General features: G+C 50.5%; 1 protein-coding gene across 7 annotated transcripts in view; it reads right to left on the reverse strand.

The window, feature by feature from the left end:
* Window positions 1–2,121: 2,121 nt before the first annotated feature.
* TBC1D5 (TBC1 domain family member 5) overlaps window positions 2,122–24,119 on the reverse strand; it is a 450,518-nt gene continuing 428,520 nt past the window's right edge. For all 7 annotated transcript variants that reach the window (XM_036332709.1, XM_036332707.1, XM_036332712.1 and 4 more), the window contains 3 exons: window positions 8,875–8,954; window positions 7,945–8,094; window positions 2,122–4,947 (listed from right to left, as the gene is read on the reverse strand). In XM_036332709.1, the coding sequence (XP_036188602.1) occupies window positions 4,645–4,947; window positions 7,945–8,094; window positions 8,875–8,954 (533 nt within the window). In that variant the 3' untranslated portion in view covers window positions 2,122–4,644. The remainder of the gene's footprint in view (window positions 4,948–7,944; window positions 8,095–8,874; window positions 8,955–24,119) is intronic.

Raw genomic sequence — 24,119 nt, forward strand, 5'->3', positions numbered from 1 at the left:
CAGGCCCCGGAAGCCTCTGAGGTCCCCCCCCCGCCCCCCCCACGGCTGAGCACGCTGTCTGGATGGACCTGAATGATGGGCGGCACCGAGTCCTCAGCGCCGGGCCTGCCCATCACGCCCGTGCCCGCGGGAAAGGCACTGGCTGGGCCGCGCTCAGACCCAGCATCCCCGGAGCAGGAGGCGGAGCCCTCACTTCCCCGCAGGCAGGCCTGGCTGACTCCCCGGGCGCTGCCCACCAGGCTCACCTCTGGGCCTCGGGGGCCTCCCAGGCTGCAGGGAGGACCTCCTCTGCGCTCCCTTTGAGTTTAAACCCTTTCAGGGCTCTTTCCATCCTTTCCTGGCAAATCGAGGGGCACCTGTGTCCCCTGCACCGCGTGGCCTCACTCTGAGGGGTTCCGCCGGATCTGCTGAAGGAACAAGTGAACCAACGTTGGGCGAATTCTCTGGGCGCCCCCCCCCCCCCCCGCCCCCAGCACCCTCCTCACCACCCGGTGGGCCTCTCAGAGCCCAGACTCGGTGCCGGGCACATCCTTGCGAGGCTGAGCTTGCTGCCTGGGAGGCCAGCTACCGAGAAACGCAGCCGCCCACAGCTCCTCCACCGCACGATCCGCGTGGGCAGCGTCACCTTAGGAGCGGCCACGCGGGGGCCTGGGAACAAGCCGGGGCTGGTGACACCTCCTCTGCTGATCGGGCCAGGGAGGGGCCTCGTCTGCAGGGACTGGGGACCCACCCGAACCACCCGCACCCGTCACCCCAGCGGAGGGCGGGCCAGGGCCGAGGTGTCAGTGCGAGTTCCAGCCCTGAGACCCCAGCGTGGCTGTGACTGGGAGGAGGCGCAGCAGGAGCAGGTGGGGAGGGGACCCAGGGCAGGGAGGCGCCCTCACTCGCCTGCTCAGCCGTGGTGGGAGCTGCTCCGGAGGTGTCATTCCTGCCAGCTTCCCGCAGCGGAGCAGCTTTCTGGGGCGGGTGTGTGTGTGTGTGTGTGTGTGTGGGGGGGGGGGGGGCTCTCAGGTAGAGGCTCCGGAAGGGCGGCCCGAGGGTCTTCCCAAGGCACACAGGCTGTACAGGCCTCTGCTCCCGGCCTGTGCCAGTGGGGGGTGCCCGTGTGGGCACCGGTCAGGGAAGCAGCACGAGCCATGGGGGACGCGTGCCGGCTCCGCCTTTCCATGGCAGAGCCTGTGGTTAAGGAAGTCCCTTGGGGAGGGGGTGGGGGTGACCCCTGGGAGGGCAGGCCCCTTGGCTGGGCCTGGGACAGAGGCCTGTTAGGGAGGGAACCCTGTCCCCGGCTCTGCGGAAGCTGACAGGCTGCCCGTGCCTTCCCAGTTTGTCATGCACGGCTTGGAGTGCACCCCGCCCCGCCCTGCCTCTTTCCAAACCCGTTAGTTGGTGTCAGTGAGGCCCCCCAGGACAAACTTGGTGCTGAGGGAGTGTGGGGAGGTGGAACCTGTCGCCTCCCCTCCCCCCCAAATGGCCTCTGAGACCAGCAGGCTGAGCAGAGCTGCTGCAGGGCCCACGGCCAGGCCTCCAGGGCCCAGGTCAGTGGGAGGGTGGGGCTGCACGGCCTCCGGGGGCTCTTTGGGAGCCAGCACCACCTACGACACTGCACTTCGCCACGTGTCCCTGTTCTGCGTGCTTTAAGTGAGTTGCCCTGTTTAATCCTCAGCACACCCTGTGAAGTAGGCGACTTAGGGTTAGCCGTGTGCAGAGAAAGAGGCTGGGGCCCCAGAGGTTAAGCAACTTGCCTCACCTGGAGAGAAAGGGATGGGAGCTGGGTGTGAGCCCTGAGTCAGGCCTGGGTACCCCGGCCCTGCGCGGTGGTGTGGGCGCCGCCCCACCTGCTGGGCACCCACGGCACCACTGGGTGAGGCAGGCCAGCATCCTGTGCCCCGACCCCGCCTGGAACAAGTCAAGCTGCGCTCTCATTCCACATTAGCCTTTTATTATAACTATAGGGAATGGGATCACTTTGCCAACAGGATAAGTCATTTCTGAGTCAGTATGAGTTATAGCATAAAGATGAATGAGAAAAAAGCAACAGATATAAACGGCACGACTGAGTACCCATAAATCAAATGAACTGTGCCATTGTGAGAAAATTGTTATGACAACTTTTACATCAAAGTGGTTCAATCCTGTTTATAGGAACCTTATATCTCATTTTAACACGATAAAAAGAGCTTCTGAAAGGAATACCGAGGAAGGGTTTTGGCCTGAGAGAAGGAAGCCTGGCTTGCCAGCTGCTGCCCCAATTCATCCGGCCGCCTCTCCCGCCCCACGGACCCGGCCCTGTGTGGGGCCGGGGCAGATGCACATCTGCGGGAGGAGGATGGCGCGGCTGTGGCGGGCTCCACAGGACAGCCACTCCGCGTGTCCTCCATCCACTCTTGTTCTGTAATGACCCCTGGGGTGGCTTTTAAAGAAACAATACAATAGAAACAAAAAGAATAAATTTGGGTTCACTCTGGCAGGTTATCATTAGGAGACAATAGAACTGCCACAGAATTTTGTAACCGTTTGTCGTCTACTTCTTGTTAATGGTGAACAATCACCCCCCCCCCCCCCCCCCAATGATGTACGAGATCCTGCTCAGTTGTATGCAGGGGAGGCTGGGTTTACTGTTAGTCACATTCGTTCTCACTGACTGCCGTGAGCGGAGGCCATCTCCGTAGAGTCCAGTATAACGAAGAGTTCGGAGTCTGTATGACCCCTTGGCAGCCACACAAGGTGAGGCAGGGTCATCACGACTTCCTTTCCCTAAGCTGTAACTCCACGGGTAAGGTCCACATGTAACCTCACTCAGATTCCTCAATGATCCGAGAGGAATGCATGAACATAGGGAGGGGCATGTATAAAAAAGGTAGATGACAATGAGAATTAATCTAAGCTTTATGTATATAAAATTTAACTGCTGATGATCAAAACACAAGAGGGTTGCAATGATTATCACATTTGTTAAAGAAAAAAATATATATTCGGGATTTTAAAATTGTGCCATTACACCTAAGTACCTGATGAAATAATAAAAAGGAACATAAATTCTTTAACAGCACTGTAACTAATAAAAATGCAAACAATGCTCAATTATGAAGAATAAAAACAAGTCACTTAAAAAAGGTAAGACCCCATAAACCTATGGGAGTTTGAGGGTGGCTATGTCTGCACCTCCCCTCCCCATGGGTTTCCTTCCTCTGAGGCGTGAGCAGTTTGTTGGGGCCACAGAAGCAATGCCTCTGAGGGACCCCGATGGCTCTCGTGTGGCACCGACATGGAAGCCCGGAATGGAGGACCCGCCTGCGTCTGGCAGGGCTAAGGTCTCAGTGACCTTGGTGTAGGAACCAGCCCAGAGCTTCTCGGAGGGGTGGTGTCCGGTGGCCGCTGTGGGGCCAGTGACACTGCTCTCATGACTCTGGCTCTCAGGCAGAAGAAATGCTGAAAGTAAGCAGACGACCCTGCTCTGCCGCCAGGAGACAGCCAGCTCCACGGGCCCAGCAAGGACAGCGCCGCCCTCTAGAACCTTCCCAGCCAGGTCCTGCACAGCGGCAAGGCCCCTCACCACGGGACCTCGGGGGCTCAGGAAGTATTAAGGGGACACTGCAGCAACCTACTCAGCGAGTCACCCCCACAGGCGCTGAGCGGACCACGCAGGCTGGGCCGTGCTAATCAGCGCATCTCACAACCTGGAGTACCATTCACCCTGCAGGCTGTGTGCTAGATGTCCCTGCTAGAGTTTAAGGACTAACTGCAGAGCCATTAGAAGCCCCTCTGGCTCGCGAGTCCACCATTTTCTGGAGCGGGAGTGGGAGGGCCTGCCATCACAGTTGTGTAGAGGAATCATGGTCACGGTGGCGGGATGGGAAGGGTGTCTGTTGCCAGGAAAGCACCCACTGCCAGAGGCCTCGCCGTCTCAGAGGAGCCCGGAGAGCCAGTCCCCAGGGCAGGCCTGCTCACGGCGACCTTGTTTTCGCAGGTGAAGCATGATTGTGTGAGGAGGGCAGGGATGGCCAGAGGGATCTGGCTGGAGGCCTGGAAACGCATTCTTTAACAATGAAAAAACCTAAACTCATCACACCTAACTGAGCCGTAAGTTCAGACCCCGTTTCTAAAGATCACTGGAACTACTGAGAGGTCAGTAATGTTTTCTTCCAGCCCCGGGACCCTGGTCCCTTTCTGGTGCATCGGGCTTTGTCGTATGAGAGCCCAAGGGAGAAAGGAAATCGGCTGAGACAGCTTTCCAGGGAGAGAGTGTCCTTGCTATCTATCTCTTTTCTCTCCATCTGTTTTCTCTCCCGGATGCTCTGAGGGAGGGAAGACTGGAAACCAACTCTTCTTCCTCTGGGTATAAGAGGTGGAGTTGCCACACCATCGTTGGGGAGCACAGAACAGTGTGGAACTGGACCCTTAACCCAGTTCTACCTCAGGGAGGGGGTGGGGAGGGGTTAGGGATGAGCCTAAAGCCCTGTCTGCATCCTGGTGACCATCAGTCTGTATGCTCTGCGGCGCCATTTGCTTTTCTCTGAAGGTTCTGATGGGTGGCTCTGATGCCACATTGCATGCTGGGAAAGAAGCGCTGGTTTCAGAGGGGTCTCCGCTGGGGGGGCCTCAGCTGGGCCTTGAGGCTGCTGAGGGGGACGGCTGGGCTCTGTGTCAGATGTCCAGGGGGCTCACAATGGTGAAGCCGGAGTCCTTGCTGTTGCTGCTGCTGTCGTCGTCAGGGCTGGAGCTGGGGTTGCTGGAGGAGGCCGAGGCCGGGCCCATCAGAGGGTCGGAGAACACCAGCGGGAAGCGGGCCAGGCCCTCGCCCTTCCCAGATGTGCTTCTGAGGGTGCGGAGCGGCTGGGCCTGGCCGGAGAGGGGCGCCCTGGCACTGCCTCCCCCGTCCTCTTTGGAAACCAGGATGAAGTCCTCTGAGCTCCCTTCATCCGCGTGCACGGGTGCTTCCGAAGAGGCCTGTGGAGCACAGTCAGGAGCACAGGGATGAGACAGACACCAGAGGACGAGAGCGCTGAGTGGGGCCCAGGAGCTGGGTGCGCTCCACACGAAACTGGCCCCTCGCCCTGTGCTATTTCTTGGAAAGACACCGGTGCTCCCCCTCTGAAGCTGGATGCCGGTTCCCGGGGGAACCCAGTGGACCAGCTCGGAGGCTGCTGGGAGGGGCGGCTCGGGAAGCAGCCAGCAGGCTACAGGCAGATTCCTATCAGCTTCTCGTGGCACCTGCCATGCAAGTCACTCACCCTCCTCAGCTTTAACCCCTCACCCGTGAGTGGGGATAAGGACAGCGTCTTATTCCCAGTGTGTGGTCACCGAGCTGTGAGGTGGCGTGGCGGGATGTGAATCGCATAGGACTGGCTCCCTAACTAAGCCCAGGTCCGGAGGGACGGCCACCTGCTTGAGGACAGCCCTAGGAGGGCCCAGGGCACTTGGTCTCAGCCAGCGCCTCCTGGGAAAGTACCTGGGGGCCCTGGGACAGTGTGGTAACTGGTAGGTTCTATGAACATGAAAAACAGGCGTGGAAGTGCAAAGCATATGCCCATAGAGATGGGATTGCTTTGCAATTGTCCTCCTTTCTTTCTAAGCAATGATGACTAGCGTTTAGTTTTTTAGCTAAAGATGACATTCATGAACATCAGTAAACATATTGAGCTAAGACCAGAGATGGAAGGAGAGCCAGTCTAATCAAACATGTTTCAAAGCCAACCTGGCAGAAAGTGCACCTACCCTGGTGCTGATGGGAGCTTATGTGGTGCCCACACCTGCTCTCCCACCTGCCTGCCCACTGCCCCACAGTGTGGGTAGGGACTGGTACAGGGGGCTGAAGTCTAATGAGATGTAGAGCCCCTTGGCTGGAAGGGCTCCCCTAGGTCCTCTGGCCTCAAGACTGGCATGGCCAAGGCCACCTGTTAGCTGTGGGCAGAGCCTGGACAGGTAGCCAGCAACGCTTCTAAGGGAAATCTGGGCCCAACTGACATGCCCCTGTCTGAATCTCCTGTTCTCCTTGGTGACATGGGGTGGGGGTGCAGGGTGAGTGGCTAAATCATGGTTCAGGTGGCTCCTCCTGACATTTGTCTACCTTTAAGATACTGAATTGGAGGACAGAAACAGAATTTGCCTTTAAAATTACAGTGTTGAAAGAACAGGCCTTGAGGTTCTTGAAGCTGTTTATATTCCATCAACATATTAATTCTTTCAAAACGCAAGAGAGCACAGCAGATGGCACTCTGGTAGATGCAATGTGATCACATATGGCACTAGGGCAGTTTGGTAGAGAAAGACTGTCCTTTCATCCCAATACTGTCGCTCTGCTCAAGGTGCCCCTGCTCAGGGCTGTGTCGCTAGGAGGGATGTCTGAGTGGGGCTTGTCCTCCCACACATGTGCACATGGACCTGAACCTTGACCTCCTAGCTCCCATGTGGGGACACTTTGTTTGTATGACCACTGTCCTGCACTGTAAACTGAAAACTTGTGCTGGTAACAGGTAGGTTCTTACAAATATGAAAACCAGGAATGACAAATGCAAAGTATAATGAAGTTCTCGATTTAGCAAATTCATGACTGTGTTTGAAAGGTCTTTTTCTGTAGCATTTTTACACATTCAACTAAAAGAACCACACTAAGTTTTTAAATAAAATGGCCAATTAAAATTGGTTGGGGCTCAACAAAATTTGAATAAATAATTATTGAAAAATTAAACATCTGTGCAGGGAAAGAGAATTAGGACAAACTAATCAAGTTAAACTTGCAACTTTAATGTATTCATGTGGCTACAATGCAGACTCAAAATGCTCCATGAGAACTTCCCTTAGAGCTGGTGACAGTAACCACACAGGGCTCTCTCATCTTGAAGAACTCTTAAAACTAAAAAACTCCTGTTCTAATGTATCACTTTGCTTTTTTAAAGTCATAAAAAATAAATAATTTACAAGCATCTGGATGCTAGTTTTTGAGAAAGTGACTTAGATGAGATTTTGCTAATGTTCATTTTTCAAGCTGAGCTTTGTAAGCCATTTGAAAAGAATATTATTAGGGACTTTCAGTCCTGTCAGATGAGGACAGTGAGGCGGCATGGCGGAGTAGGAAGCTTACTGCACTGGGACAAGTTCTGCAAACATAATGTCTGGCGAGCCATGGGCCTCTTAGGCCTCTTTTTCTCTCTGGTAAAACAAGCAGGCAGTACTAAGTGCATGAGGAATCTCTTAGATCTCTTCTAACTGGAAAATTCTGTGACTTTCTGTTAGAATAGCTTATACACAATGTAGACACGTTACAGCCTACAGGCCAAATCCCACCTGCAACCTGTTTTTGCACAGCTCAAGCTGTGAATGGCTTACACATTTTTAAAGAGTTGTAGAAACAAACAAACACACCAACTACAAAACCAAACATATGACAGAGACCCTATGTGGCCTGCAATACTTACTATCTGGCTCTTTACAGAAAAAGTTTGCCGACCTCTCTGCCTCAGAGGATGGACATTAATGCAACGTCCTTCTCCATGAAGGCAAAAAGGGTTCTGCCGAGGGAAACACACCAGGACAGCATTAGGAAGGCATGGGCAGCATGTCCTGTGCTACAGGGATGAAGGCATCAGCTGGAGACAACTGGCCAATGACTGAGGCAGAGACCTGGCGTTCCAGCCCCACACCATGGGACCGGCAGGCGGTCAGGCCAAGGCTGCTGCGTAAAGGTGTGTGGGGTGCACTGCACAGCTCCGGGAGGCACTAGCCTAACTGCTATCACTGTGACTGGCACCACCCCAGGGCACCAGAGTGTACAGCCTGCAAGGTTGTATACAGCAACCTGGGCCCAGGCCACTTGTGGTATTGCACAGGTGAACTTCGCACATGGTGATCTAAAGGGACTTCAGTAGGGATTTTATGATTCGTAACTTTGAAGAACTTATGTGACTGTGCCCCCGAAATGTGACACCATTTGTCAGAGCTCTGTACCTGCTTGGTGGCCCCGGGCAGCTGGCCACTGTGGCCCTGGCCTTGGCCCTGACCGCTGTAGTGGTCGTCTGAGATGGTGATCTGCTCATTCTCCTCGGCTTCCAGCTGGCTCTGGTTGAAACGCAGGGAACCTTTAAGAATGTCTTTGATCTATTTTCAAAGAAGAAGAAAATAAATGAGAAAGATAAATTAGTTTGTTTTTAAATGCTAGCTAAATCTCTGATACACTGAAACCAGACTTGTCATTGACAATTTTTTATAGTACGGATATCAATGTATTGCCATCAGAAAGAAGTAGCAGAGAAAAATCCAACTCTATCACAGCCATTGACTTCTTAATGACCAAGGAAAATGGAAGAGTCTCAATGGCCAGGTCCTCACAGGGGCAGGCATGGGTGTCACCTCCTCGGCGGTTAACTCAAGGCAGGAAGCACCAGTTGCCTGCACACCCAGCCCCACTGAACAGCCCTCGGCTCCTCACGGGCTCCACTCCACCTGACATTTGAGAGCAGCACAGTTTTCGTTGACATTTACATTCCCTGTAGCCCTTAAAGGGTCCTAAGGGCCATTGAACTGTAGCCCTTGGGGGTCTGAGGCCTGCTGCAGGGAGTAAGACTTGTGCTCCAAGGACACTGGTATTTATGGATGTCACTGAACGGGATGCTGGACCACACGACACAGCTCTGGCGAGGAAGGGGCAGGGATGGGAAATGGAAAGTCAGTTTGGGCTTCAGGCTAGTCAGACAGGATCTCCAGGAGGAGCGAGAGGCACAGGAGGTGGAGACCCAGGAGGGGCTCTGTCTGGGGGGCAGGGGGGGCTGGGGTGGGGAGACGCAGCTTTAATGTCATGGCACGCCATGCCCGAGGGTGCCCTCCCAACAGAAATAAAAACGGAGGCCCTGGGACACAAAGTCAGATCTGTGGGCATACCTGTTTCAATCCTGCCAGCGAAACCAGAATTTGATCTTCTTTTTCCAAATTTTCTTGTAATATCATATCTTGAATATTTACTGAAAATAGAAGAACGGTATTTTATAACTAATGTTCTGAGTGTAACTTATCTGCTGCCATACTCTAACTTCAGACAAGCTTGAGAATTTTTTTGCCAAATTTCGCAGCAACGATTTCCACCAAGGATGTTCTGCCAAACGGCTCTCTTAGTTTTTATGGCCTTAAAACATGCCCTGTTCAGAAGATCTTATATGCCACATTCTTAGCCACTTGCTCTGAAGCTGCCCCATTGTCTCCCCTGGCCTCCTTAATTCCATGAGTGCCCCTGACAGTCAAGGGAGCTGTGTATCACTCCTGGCTTGCTCTCTGCCTGCCAGTGGGAGAGGCAGAGCCAGCACCCTGCTCCCTGGCCTGGAGGCCCTGTCCCCAAATCCATGCAGACTGGCCTCTCCTCCTGGCTCCGTTCCCTGCTCCAGCATTGCCTCCTCAGAGCAGTCTTCCTGCCCATCCAACTAATGTAGCCCAGGCCACCCTGGGCTCTCTACGGAGTCATCTCTTCGACTATACTGATAGTAAGCACTTGTCGCCATCTGACATTATCACGTGCTTTTGCTGGTTTATTTGTTGTCTATCTCCCTCAATAGAACATAAACTCCCGGCCTTTAGAATAATGCCTGGTGTGTTCAAGTACACAATGAGTATTTACTGACTGACTGACTGAATGAACAAACATGCAGAAACACTCCTGGAACTTGCATTTCAAAACACTGCTATTCTAACTATTTCCCCAAAGCATTTCCAGTAAGGGTCAAGGCAAGGACTCATATCAACAGGAGTCCAGGCTGACAATTTATTAGAATCTTCAATAAGAATAAGTCTGAACCATGCTGACAAGCCCTCTCACACCCTTTAGCAGAAAATCAGAAGCTTTTCTTTATTCAGAAAACGTGACTGACTGTACTTTGTAATGAAAGGCCTGCTCCAAAACAAGAAAGCATGATGAATGGGAATGGAATAATAGATATAATTAGAGAGCAAATGTTTTTGGTTTCTTTAAAAGCCTGTAACAATTTGTTCTCTCTCAATAAAAAAAAAAACACACAACACACACAAAACGCACTCAACAAGACATTAATGACAACCAACTGCAGAAAATTAACAAGTAACAGTTCTGTGGGCCTTTGAGAGGACTGCAAAGGTTACTTTTGTTTTTATGGCTGCTCTGGTGTTTAAAGCAGAGGTCTGAGGCCAAGGGTAACAGTGGGTTCTGCCCCACTGAGCTGAAGGTGGGACAGATTTCCCAGCTCCCAGACCCCGAGAGGAAGCTCCACCAACAGATGCAGGAATACCAGCACCTCTGTAGGAAGCACGGGGCTTCCTGGGTCCAAGGAACTAATGGAGGGGAGGCCTCTGGAGGCCAGACTTAGCAAATTGGGGGAGGGAAGCAGGAAAAGAGGAAATATGACAAACAAAAATAAAAACAAAACAAGTGTGATGTCTCCTGCCTGCCACTTGGATAGTCGGCTGTGGAAGCCAAAGCATTTGGCCAAAATGCCTGGCTCCCGCCCCCAAAGCAGTGGCACTTAGGGTCATAGGCGACAGGCCAATAGGGCAGTCAGCAGCTCCAGTGGGGACAAAGGCCCAGAAATATATGGGAACTGAGCTCTCCTTAGAGGCCAGCAGGACCCAGAGCACTCAGAGGCCTTCCTCAAACACCAGACACATGCGAGCCATCCCCAAAACTTGACATTGACACCATCTGGCAAGGAGAAGAGACGGAGTGGAGAAACACTGGGCACGGTTAACCCGTAAGAAAGGGAGCTGTCTTTAATTGGCAAGTTTAAGCCTTGGAAGGGAACTTCAGAACAAGATTGCACACTCCTGCATTGAGAGTATAGATTTACCAACCCACGACAGAAGTATCAGTGTCTACCTGAGATCTTACAACGCCATACTGGCCATGTTGCCTAAAAGTCCCTTGAGCCAAGCTGCCCCAGCCCTCCTCTTTTGGATGCCCTGTGTTGCTGCGAGCCTGCCAAGAGATGCGTGGTGATGCTCAAAGAAGAAGACTGGAAGGTGGGGAAGGCAGAAGGGCTGAGTGTGCTGGGAAATGGAACGGGGCCGTCTTTCACTACAGGCCTACGCAGGAATAAAGCTCCATGTTCTGAAGGCCACTCCCCATGCGCTCTCTCTGGATAAGAGCATGAGCAGCCAACAAGCCCAGATCCTCACTGCTGCCCTGTCCTTGGGGTCTATGGAGGTGGCAGAGCTGCTGGTGGGCTACCCTGACTCCATCTCCACCCCTTTGTCACCAACATGTCCCAGATTTTATTTAGGGCAGTGCTGCACACACTTGCCCTTTCCGTCAAAGTCGATCATGTGACACAGCTCTGGCCAATGAGGTGTGAGATAAGACCCTTGCCGGAGCTACCTGACCAGTCCTCATGGGGGACTGACTCGGTTTGCACCTTTGGGGCCTGTACACTCCTCACTTTTGTTGCTGAAGTGCTGGCAGGGGCACCATGGGCCACCTTGCAAACATGCAGAGGAGGATCGCAGCCTCAGAACTGCGGGCATAAAGCCATAGGAGCCTAGGGCTGGGTAAATCTTGGAGCTGTTATACCTGCTCAGACTGCCTACCTCTGGGCTTCTTTTATTTTAGAAAGCAATAACCTACTAATTTTGTTTATTTTACTTTTTTTTAAAAAAATCTGTTATTAGCAACTATGTTAGTTTCAAGTACTACAAACTAAAAGGTTTAAAACAAAAATCTATTCACAGGTTTATTTGTGGAGGCTGTAAGTCCAAAGTCAAGGTGTTGGTAGGGAAGCATTCTTCGTGGGCCCTTCAGCTTGGGAGGTTCCACAACCTTGCTGCTCTGTGGCTTTGTCTTCATCCACATGCATCCTCCCTGTGTCTGTGCCCAAATTTCCCTCTTTTCATAAGGACACCAGTCATTGGCTTAGGGCCTACCCAGTATGACCTCATCTCAATTGGATTACCTCTACAAGATTCTGCTTCCAAACAGGGTCCCACTCATAGGTTCCAGGTGGACCCAGATTTGGCGGAACACTACTGGACACAGACAGCAGCCAAACCGCCTGTTACACAGGAGAATATCACCCACTTCCTCTGATGCAAGGAGTTCGAGGTGGCCCCACCAGTCCTCTCCTGCAGACAGAATGTGACTCAGGTCCAGGCTGGCTCTGCCATGCACAGCGTGGCTGGCCAAGGGCACGACTGGGGCAGGAGGAGAGTCCAGAGCCTGGGGTCATCAGCCATGTACCCTCACCCAGCAATCTTAGGCCTTATTTTTTGGATGGGGTCAAAGCTCACCTTTTAGAATCTCATGAAAACCAGGGCTGTCTCCCTGAAAAAAACCACATACACATAAAATGTTCACTTAATTTTAAGGGGAAAAAACCTCTGCTATAATCAACTAAGCTGACTAGTCTCTCTTCAAGAAACCCAGGGTATAGAAATCCAAATGAAAACAAAAGGGCATCTTCAGAGGCTGTTAAACATTTTGATTGCAAGAATTTTCATTTTACTAAGTACTGTCCATGTAAATCCTTTGCCTAACCAGTTCCACTACATTGTGATTTAAGGTAGCATTTATGAACATTCCATCAATATATAACCTCTCAGCAACAAATCTGCTTTAAGTAAGTTGCAGCTCATGTAAAAATAGAACATAATGATGTCTTTTCATGCTTTAAACTATTACAGGCAGAAATCTGAAATGTTTAAATTTCCAATGTAATGCACATTTTTCTTTATAAGAAAAAGTAGAATAAATTGTGATGTAAAGGCTCTTTCATTTTACTTCTGTGTAGCAGGAAGATTACCTTCTTTATAATCTCATTCTAGTTAAGTGCTATCCTCCTATCTAATAATAGACAAACATGGTAATTAACCGTACCTCTGACACACTTCCCATTGGCTAATCAGGGCGATATGCAAATTAACTGCCAACCAAGATGGTGGCTGGCAGCCAGGCAACTGAAGCAAACAGGAGGCTTGCTTGCTCCAGTGATGGAGGAAGCCAAGGTTCCCCGTGTGCCTTGCCGGCCTCTGAGCTGCACTCTAAGAAACAATGTTGCAATTATAGAAGCTAAACAAACCCCAGATACCCGCTTTCAGCCGTCAGAGCTGGAGCGAGCAGGACCAAAACAATGATGCAATTATAGAACCCAAACAAACCCTAGATTCCTGCTTTCAGCAGCCGAGGCCTCAAGCTGGAGCCGGCCTCAGAGCTAAAGCCGGCTCTCAGCTCCAGTGACAGCCATAGAAGGTAAATAAATCCCAAAATAAAAGAAAAAAAGAAAAAAAGGAGAGGCTGGGAGCTTCAGTCACCCGCCAGCCTGAAAAGGGCCCTCAGCCCCTCACCCAGACTGGCCAGGCACCCCAGTGGGTACCCCCACCCTGAAGGGTGTGTGACCAGCTGCAAACAGCCATCAGCCCCTCATCCAGGCTGGCCAGGCACCCCAGTTGGGACCCCCACTCTGAAGGGGGTGCGACCAGCTGCAAACAGCCATCAGCCCCTCACTGAGGCTGGCCAGGCACCCAAGCGGGACCCCCACCCTGATCCGGGACACTCTTCAGGGCAAACCAGCCAGCCCCCACCCGTGCACCAGGCCCCTATCCTATATAGTAAAAGGGTAATATGCAAACTGACCCTAACAGCAGAAAGACTGGGAATGACTGGTCACTATGACACACACTGACCACCAGGGGGCAGACACTCAATGCAGGAGCTGCCCTCTGGTGGTCAGGGCGCTCCCACATGGGGAGCTCTGCTCAGCCACAAGCCAGGCTGATGGCTGCTAGTACAGTGGTGGTGGTGGGAGCCTCTCCTGCCTCCTCAGCAGCGCTAAGGATGTTTGACTGCAGCTTAGGTCTGCTCCCTGCTGGCAAGTGGGCATCCCCCAAGGGCGGCCAGGCTGCCAGAGGGATGTCTGACTGCCATCTTAGGCCCAATCCCCTGGGGAGCAGGGCTAAGCCAGCAAGTTGTCACCCCCAAGGGGTCCCAGACTGCGAGAGGGCACAGGCTGGGCTAAGGGACCCGCCTACCCCCGAGTGCACAAATTTTTGTGCACTGGGCCTCTAATCCCATCTAATAAAAGAGAAACATGGTAATTAGTGTACGACCGCTACCCTTCCCATTGGCTAATCAGGGAGATATGCAAATTAACTGCCAGCCAAGATGGCGGATGGCAGCCAGATAGCTGGAAGCTAACATGAGGCTTGCTTGCTTCAGTGATGGAGGACTCCAACGTTCCCCGCCTGCCTTGCCGGCCTCTGAGCTTACAGTTTGAAACATTGTAACAAATACAGAAGCTAAACAAAACCCCAGAAACCTGCTTTCAGCCGCCGGGATCTTAGAGCTGGAGTTGTACATTGTTTCGTGTATAGAACCCAAACAAACCAGATACCTGCTTTCAGCAGCAGAGGCCTCAGAGCTGGAGCCAGAGCTAAAGCTGGCCCAGAATTAAAAAAAAAAGAAAAAAAGGAGCAGTTGGGAGCTTCAGTCACCCGTCAGCCTGAAAACAGCCCTCAGCCCCTCACCCAGACTGGCCAGGCACCCCAGTGGGGACCCCCACCCTGAAGGGTGTGTGACCAGCTGCAAACAGCCATCATCCCCTCATCCAGGCTGGCCAGGCACCCCAGTGGGGACCTCCACCCTGAAGGGTGTGTGACCAGCTGCAAACAGCCATCATCCCCTCACCCAGTCTGGTCAGGCACCCCAGTGGGGACCCCCACCCTGATCCAAGACACCCCTCAGGGCAAACCAGCCAGCCCCCATACGTGCACCAGGCCTCTATCCTATATAGTAAAAGGGTAATATGCCTCCCAGCACCGGGATCAGCGGAGCCGCGAGGCCTCCTGGCACCGGGATCAGCGTGACAGGGGGCAGCGCCCAAACCCCCTGATCGCCCTGCGGCTCTGTGTGTGACAGGGGGCGGGGCCACAACCTCCCTATCCGCCCTGCTCTGTTCATGACAGGGGAAGGCGCCCCAACCTCCTGCTCAGCCCTGCTCTGTGTCTGATATGGGGGAGTTCCCCAACCCCCTGATCGGCCCTGCTCTGTGTGTGACAGGGTGCGGTGCCCCAACCACCCCCCCTCCCCGACGGGCCCTGCTCTGTGTGTGACAGGGTAGAGCCATAACCTCCCTCCCCATTGGCCCTGCCCTGAGTGTGAGAGTGGCGGCGCCCCAACCCCCTGATCGGCCCTGCTCTGTGGGTGATAGAGGGCGGCGCCCCAACCCCCTGATCCGCCCTGCTCTGTATGTGACAGGGGGCGGTGCCCCAACTCCCCTATCGGCCCTACTCTGTGAGTGACGGGGGGAGCTCCTCAACCCCCTGATGGGCCCTGCTCTGTGCGTGACAGGGGGGAGCTCACGAACCCCCTGATGGGCCCTGCTCTGTGTGTGACATGGGGGAGCTCCCCAACCCCCTGATCGACCCTGCTCTGTGCGTGACAGGGGGTGGCGCTGCAACCTCCCCATCGACCCTGCCTTGAGTGTGACAGGGGGCGGTGCCCCAACTCCCCTATCGGCCCTACTCTGTGAGTGACGGGGGGAGCTCCTCAACCCCCTGATGGGCCCTGCTCTATGCGTGACAGGGGGTAGCTCCCGAACCCCCTGATGGGCCCTGCTCTGTGTGTGACATGGGGGAGCTCCCCAACCCCCCGATTGGCCCTGCTCTGTGCGTGACAGGGGGTGGCGCTGCAACCTCCCCATCGACCCTGCCTTGAGTGTGACAGGGGCTGGTGCCCCAACCCTCCAATCGGCCCTACCCTGAGCGTGACTGAGGGTGGCATCGCAACCTCCTGATCGCCCTGCTCTCTGTGCATGACGGGGCGGCGCCCCAACTCCCCAATCAGTCCTGCTCTGAGCCCGACCAGGGGCTGCACCTAGGGATTGGGCCTGCCCTCTGCCACCCGGGAGCAGGCCTAAGCCAGCAGGTTGTTATCTCCCGAGGGGTCCCAGACTGCGAGAGGGCACAGGCTGGGCTGAGGGACCCCCCCTTCCCCCCCGAGTGCACAAATTTTTGTGCACCGGGCCTCTAGTCTATAATAAAAGGCTAATATGCAAATCAACTGAACGGCGGAATGACCAGTTGCTATGACACACTGACCACCAGGTGGCAGATGCTCAATGCAGGAGCTGCCCCCTGGTGGTCAGTGTGCTCCCACAGGGTGAGCAGGCCAAAGCCAGCAGGCAGACATCCCCTGAGGGGTCCTGGACTATGAGAGGGTGCAGGATGGGCTGAGGGGGACCCCCCCTTATATTTAAATGTGGGCACATTGAAACTGAAGGGAAAAACCTCACTTGACTAACCACTTCTGTGGAAATTACACAAAAGTCTCATCGACATGATCCTACGGTGATTCTACTCTTTTTGATGAAATGTTGACATTGCAAGACTAGACCTCTAACTACGGGTAGTGGAAATGGCACACCGGCTACTTTTTCACTTTCTTAAAAACCTTATTTTCTTCCATGCTAGAATAAAAGTGTTTCCATTTTTTATTGGAATGGCTGGCACAGAAAGTTAACATAAGCCTGTATTCATTATGAGGGGTAGTGGAAAGGTAACAAAAACAGAACTATCATCTATTATAGTGGAGGTGGAATTGGGCAAGTTATTTAACCTCCTTGTGGTGCCTGATGGATAATAACAGAACCTCCCTCAGAGGATGACTAGGAAGAGTACACACAGGAGCATAGCACCTAGCCCACTGCAGTAGCTTTCATTTCCACACAAACACATTATGTCATCTGAGTATCCCAACAACCACTCTAGATTAGTGCCACCATCCCAGACTGGAAAAGGCAGCCCGGCTCAGAAACGCCAGGTCTGTCACCTGAGGTCTCACCACTGGAAGTGGTGGAGCTCGGATTCCACTCCCGGTCACCAGGATCCGGGCCCTCCTTCCACAATGGCATGACGGCAATGATGGAGGGCCCGAGGTCTGAAGAGGAACAGGATGGGGTCTTGACACTGATGTGATTGTCTTGGGATGTTAGTGCCCTTTATTTGGTGGTGGGGCTGACCCAAATGAGGTCAGCCAGACACAGGAAGTCACCTATATGCAAAGCAGACTGCCCGGCCATTTCCACCAGACCTCAGGGGCACGGGCACTGCATCCATCAGCTCGGGCTCTGACGACTTTGTGCTGTGATGTGTGTGCCGTAGGATGTGCAGTGCCTATCTCAGAGGGTTGTTTAGGAGAATCAGACAAGATAATCAAAGTGGCCCCCTTCTACCAGTAATCTACTGCCTCACTATTACTATTACTGCTTAGTATGTGTTTTTCTTTTCCTTCTCCAATATCTCAAATACTCAGAAAGTGGATTCTGCTCTCTGATGCTCTCTCATCTCTGGTAGATATTTAATTATCCTGACCTCTGATAACCTCACATAAGGACTGTCCCAGACTAAACAAGAAATTTGCAGGCTGGTACAAACAGAGGGCTCACATGTGGCTGACTGAGGGCCACATGCATGCCCAGGGTGGTAGTGGTTGCAGAGGCCATTAGACAAGGAGTAGGGGGCAGACCTGTCATTTGTCACTACTGACTTTGGCTGGGCCGTTGGGATTTCTGTTCACAGAGTGTGTCCATAGGTGTCCAGAGCTTGGGAGAAGGCAGGCTTAGGAGAAAACTGTAGGCATCAAGTTCACCTTTTAACACAAGGTGTACACCTCTGTGTCCCTGCAAATGCCATTCCCCTTCTAGAAGGCCTTCCTCTTTTCCTACCACCACACCCCTCCTTGTTTTCAAAGTCCACCTTAAAACTATATCCAAGCATCAGCTTCCTTATTAATAGTCTTCCCTCTGAAAGCACCTATTGCTGGACTCTCATCTTTTACTCTTGGAACTATAATTCACAGATGAGGCTCAAAGACTGAAGTTTCCTGAAGCTGCACAGTTCTACACGGCAAATCCTGGACCCAAGGTCATCTGGGTCCCAATGTGGTGCTCTGCTCACTGTATCTCTATTACTTTAGAGTCCCTGCCAGTGTTTCCGAGATCACTGACTAGTGCTCCGGCAGGACCTTGGTTTGCTTCCTGTGAAGATACGTGTCACTTTCAGTATTTCTGATGAGGTATATTCTCTTTTGCTCTCTCTCCCTACTTTGAAGTTTTACTCACCTCTTCTAAACACTTAGCTCAATTTTAGATCACCTCTTCCTCTTCACCCTACCCCCTCCTCCTAGAACCTATTTTTACATCAGAGAGCAGATACTTAGTAAGTATTGGCTGACTGGCCAATGGGAGGCTTTCCCAGCAGCATCAGGGCTGATTTTTATCTTCTGAGAAACAGATGTAGGTGAGATATTTCTTAGATAAAGAATTCAGTGACACTAACATCATCAACCAGATGCTGGACTGAGAAGTGGGAGGGGGAGGTGAAGGGAAACAACATTCATTAGTGGTCTATTAAGAGCTGAGTACTGAGTCAGGCACTTCATGCTCAGTTTTTTCTTAAAAAGCAAAAAGCAGATTACACAGAACATCTAATCAAGGGTCCTACTTTGTATCCAGCTGCCAGAATGGCTGAAAATCCTAAACTCAGCACCGGGACAGCTCGGCACCAGGAAAGAAGCATCACCTGGGAGGTTCCAGGGGAGACTAGGCGCATGTGTGCACTACACTTAAGAATAGTCTTCAGGCTACAAACAGTTCTCTTAAGTAAACTGAGTGTGCTTAGCACAGAGCTCGTAATCTTCAAGGTGTATACCTCTCGAAGGGTTTACCATCCTGCCAGCCAGAGGGACAGAAGTATGACTCCTCACAGGCAAAAAATCTATCACATTTAGGACATGGCTGGCACCTTAGGGTCAACCAGAAGAAGAGGCTTTACATATATTTTTTAAACTTAAATGCTCTAAGCTCCAATAACAGTTAGATGCCTTTGCCAGAATATGTACTTATAAAACAAAGAAGAAACATAGTGAGAGTCTTACAAATAGGAAAATCCTGGGGTTTTGCCATCATTCCCTTTTACTTGGGAGCAATGGGATAGGAGAGCAGTTTGGATAAGTTGTACAATTACATCATTTAGTCAAGTGAGACCTTTGAATTAGGTTTAAGACGGATATATTTTTGTGAATTTCAGGCCATAGGTGTTTTGCTGATATAAGGATCTAGTGAAAGTGAAGTGCCACTCCTCAACTGGGAGCTAGAAATGGCCCTCGGCAGTGAACATCAGCCTTTTTATCTTGGCTTCTCCTCCGCAGACTCACAAGATGTGAAGCTCAGCCTGAGATGCTTGGAGTGGCCACAGAAGTCCTTGAGCTTTCAAGCAATTGACAGCAAGCCTGTTTCCACAAAGATAGGGTGGACGCATCTTTTGTTTATTGAGTCATTAATTGGAGAGGACAGGGACTGGAGGAGATGGGGAGGCAGCCTAGTAAGGAGCGGTGAAAACAGGCCATGTGGTCAGACAGTTTAGAAAGATGGAAAACCTGGGTTCTTCCTGGGGAAAAGCCTGTGGGGAAATGAGAGCCAGAAAATGAAAATAAAATGACAAAAGGACAGTCTGCACTGAGGTCATGTGGTCAGAGTTGTGGTGCCTTAGCCTGGAAAGGGAGATGACAGTGCTTGGTTTGCTAAGTTTTTCTAAGTAGGCACAGGGTGGGCACAAGGAAGATGTTGACCAACAGTTCTAAGTTTTCTGATGATAAAACCGGGAGCAGGGGAGGGGACTTCACCGAGAATAGAACAAATTCAGAAAGGCTGAAAAAAGAACTGAATTTCCGATGGCTGAAGGCTACAACCATTGTCAGGGAGGCTGTGAGCCCTCTGCCCACAGACTTTAAGCTGCACATGTGCCTGAAGTGTGGGGTTAGGAACACATCATCAAATTGAGCCCAAATCATTCTAAGCCCTTTTGCTCCTTGCTGCTTGTACTCTGTCAGAGGCTGGTGACATCAGGTCACCTGGGGCTGTTAGAAAGGCAGAACTTTGGGCCCCACATCAGACCCTCTGAGTCAGAATCTGCATCCCTCACAGGATCCTTGGCAAAGTGGCTACTTCCTTCTTTGGAGGAAATGCAGTACCGTACAATCATACACAGGACTTCAAGTTCTTAAAATCGTTGTGGAAAGCTTTTATCACAGCGTGGCTGACAGGGAGAGAGTTGTCTGGTGATCACATCTTCTCTCTGTTCTTCAAATGTCATTAGTTAATTGCCCTATTGAACATTTTCAAAGACACCCATTGAAAGTGGTTTTTATAAACATTAGAAAATCAGATTTATAAAGTTCTTGCAGAGGCAAATAAACTAATTTTCAAAACTGGCCTCTTACAGCTAATTCTTGCATAAATATTATGACAAGTGTAAAATCAGTAATGGCATGTGCAAGAAAACAGCAGGAGGTCTGAAATCCAGTGACTGATTCAGATGTGGCCTCGGTAGAAGCATCAGTGCACGAGAAGCCAGGGGCGGGATTCGGGTCTGGACCCCTGGTGCCAGCTGGCTGCATGCCACTCATCCTTCCCTGCCTTGGTTTCCTCGTCTGGGGAATGAAGAGGAGCTGAGATGGCTTCCAGGGCTCCTGCATCTTTACTGGTCTAAGGTCCTATTCCAGGGCTCTCAACAAGAGCACAGGAAACCTAATTTCTCTGAATTCATTGCATTTAGCCCTCCCATTGTTTAGATCAGGGGTCCTCAAACTACGGCCCGCGGGCCACATGAGGCCCGCCAAAAACATTTATCCGGCCTGCCGGGTGTTTTTGCCGCCGCTGTGTGCACAGGAATTTGTTCATAGTTTTTTTTTAAACTATAGTCCGGCCCTCCAACGGTCTGAGGGACAGTGAACTGGCCCCCTGTTTAAAAAGTTTGAGGACCCCTGGTTTAGATGAACAACCAATGAGAGGGCCAAATTGCTGGAACCCAGTGTCTACATATCAAACGATGGAAACACCTCCACTGGGAGCAGGCAGGTGTGGGCATGAGAGGCCAGCAGGGTGAGCGGCTCAGACTCCCTGTAAACAGCTGGCCGCTCAGCCCAGCTGCTCACAGATCAGAGAAGTGCAGGCTGCTTGCCCACGTGCAATTACGTGTGAAGTATGGCAAATCTAAAAATAGCCCGAGCTCAGCCATGGGGGTTATACCGCACTGTCAATGGCTTTCAACTGTCAGGATGACAAGAAGGGGAGTAACTATAGCAACAGAAAAATGAACACATAAAGAAAGTCTTCTGAAGTTGTCAGGAAAAGTTTAGATTTCATAAAACACTTATTTTTAATTCCTGCCTCTAAATCTTTGAATTCAAATAGTTCAATTCTGTGGCGGTAATAAAATTAGAATTAAAACAAATACTCTTTCAGTTTTGGGTTCCAGATTCACAAGGAAATGCTGCCAACCTGTCAATTTTATTGCCTCTGTAATTAAAGGACAATCTGAACAAATGCCTTTATATAACTTTTAACGAGAGGCTTCTCTCTATATTTGTTCTATCAGCTATAATAACAGCCTTAAGCCATAGCTGACATTTGAAGATATTACTGCATGTTCGATGAAAACATAGGGTGACACAGAACTCCCTTGAAATGAAGGGAACTCGGTGCAGACCATCATCGTTAGATGAAGTTCCTGAGGCGGTGCTCACAGCTTCACTGCGGCCCCGCACGTCTGGACCATGTCAATGCGTGCACATCCATCATTCAGTTCCGAGAAAGCATTCTCATCACAGAGCTCACACACACAATCTCAGAATCAGCACATCCACAATCCCGCCCTCTTTCCGCACCGTTTGAAAAGCAGTATTCAGTTAGGTGCTGGGCAATGTGCCACTGGCCCCAGCTCTTCCATAAACTGGACAGTCACTCAGCTCTCTGGTTACGGGCTGGATGGGTCTCACAGGGTCTTCCCTGAGCAGGAGCGGTTAAGAGTTAAGGGGAACAAGGAGAGGATTTGTGTTGATACCCACTCTGGGCCATGCCTTGTGCTAAACTTTAAAAATGTTATCTTGGCAGCAAACTGGCAAGATACATACCTTTATCTCCATTTTATATAAGAGCATACAATCGCAACCTGGCCGAGCTGAGAAGGGACAGAGCCTGTATAACTGGTGTCTGTCTGATGCCAGGAGGCCGTCTCTGCTTCTCAGATACACTCAGCTGCTCTGACAGCTGCCTCTTGCCGCAGTACAAAGACTGACCTCCCCCGCCAGGTGCTAGTTACACGCACTTAAACTGTCTACAGATTTGCAGTGACGGCCTTGCATTTTCTGAGCATAGAAGATTGTCTCTTAGAAAGTCCCTCTATAATCTTCCCTCACCCAGGCAACCACTGTTACCAGTTATTTTCACATCAAATACACACTAGTCTGCCACCTGGCCTCTTCACTTAATAATATATCATGAACATTTCCTTATGTTAATAAATAAAATTTATTAGAATTTTTAATTTTTATAAAGATTGCACATCTAAATTACTATACTCAGTCACTTTCTAATGGATATTTCAGTTGTTCCAATTTTAGAATACTTTGATAATCAGGAAAAATAGAAAACATTATATGGAAAAAACACTAGGGTGTTAAAGTCATTTTTAAAGTAAGTATAATAAGGCGAGTAAATCAAGAGCTTTGCCTTAATTAATGATATTTTCCTAAAATTTCTGCTTAGAATCAAAATTGCCTACAACACAGAAATGCTCTCTAATAAACCAATGTTACAACATGCAGATGAAGGAAATGTATCTGTGGGCCCTGGGGCCAGAAATTCTTTGCAGCATCCCAGAAACCCCCTTTAAAAGCATGGCCAGGACATTTATATGGTGAACAGAAGTCACGCTGTGTGCAGGACTCCGGCTGAAAGTGAAACACAAAAACAAATCTAGTTTTGTGGTTAGTTGAAAACTCACAGCTGGTATGGGCTTTCCTTTAATTAGAGTGTTTCCCCCTCCCATGGAAAATTCTGAGGCTTAAGTCAAGCTGCTTTAATAGCTGCTACGTGGACCAAACAGCTTGGAAATTTCCTAGCGGGATTTTCTAGAGTTTTAGTAAATCTTTCTCTCAGTTACTCTTTGTTCTTCTCCTTTGGTCAAAAGCAAAATCAAGTAGTGAAAAGGTCACCATGTAGCCAGAGAAGCAAAAAAAACCCACAAAGCAACAACAACAACACATGTGTACATACACACATATGCACACACTTTAGAATTAAGATGAATTAATTAGCTAAAATTAGTTACATAATACATATCAGTCATTTATATACAAACTATCTCTTCATAACTTCTTTAGAATACATTTTAAAGTGTGATGCTATGATATTCACGTAAACTTAGTTCTATATAAAAATGGTCATAAAGAAACACATGAATAAACAGAGTTTTGAAGGGGTGGGATCAAATGTGACTAGGTTTCTCCAGCTGTTTCCTCCTCTTGAGCCCTTTCTCTGAACGAGTGGTCAGATACTGATAGGCAGCCAGCCACCTAAATCAGCAGCTCTCCAAATCCCTAAGATTACGTGCCAGAGGCAAGGATGGTTCAGACAAAGCCCAAATGACAGCCCTTCTGGCCACATGCAATGGACTCGTGACCTAATAGGCTGAGAGACCAGTGGAGTCTGAGGTAGAGAGTCTACCCTCAATGATGGCCCCAGGGTTGGAGGGAAGGAGTCTCAAAGGTGGGATGCATCCTGATTCCTGACAATACTGGGTGTTGCCATTCTCCATACTCACAGAGCAACACACAGGCCACTCCCATTAGAGTACATGTCTCATTTTCCTAATTTGTTCCCAAACTACAGATGCTAGACACTGCAGAGTGGAGAAAGAATGTCCATTAAGTGGGCTGAAAAAAGCATTATAAAAGCTTTTGCAAGCAACGTAGAGTTGCTCATGTTAATACCTACATGAGACCATACAGAACACAGAACTCTACAAATGGAGACAGAGTAGTGGCCAAAGGCTTTCTGATGTGACATGCATATGACTCATGTGTAGACTAGGACATTTCTTAGACTCTAAGCACAGTCAGAGTTAGAAAAGGTCATGTGGTCCTAACATGTATTTCAGGCAGGTGGTTAAAACACGTATTTTAAAAAATAAAGAAGCATTGTCCAAACAATCACATTAGTGATTACAGCCAGGTTGGCACAAAAAAACCTGACTATTTGATCTTGAAAGCGCAACATTTTATTTTGGCTTGAGGTGGACAGATACTTACAAAGGGCAGTATAGCAGTGAAGAGTTGAAAACTA

Source organism: Myotis myotis, unplaced genomic scaffold (genome assembly GCF_014108235.1).
Source record: "Myotis myotis isolate mMyoMyo1 unplaced genomic scaffold, mMyoMyo1.p scaffold_m19_p_13, whole genome shotgun sequence".
Lineage (NCBI taxonomy): Eukaryota > Metazoa > Chordata > Mammalia > Chiroptera > Vespertilionidae > Myotis > Myotis myotis.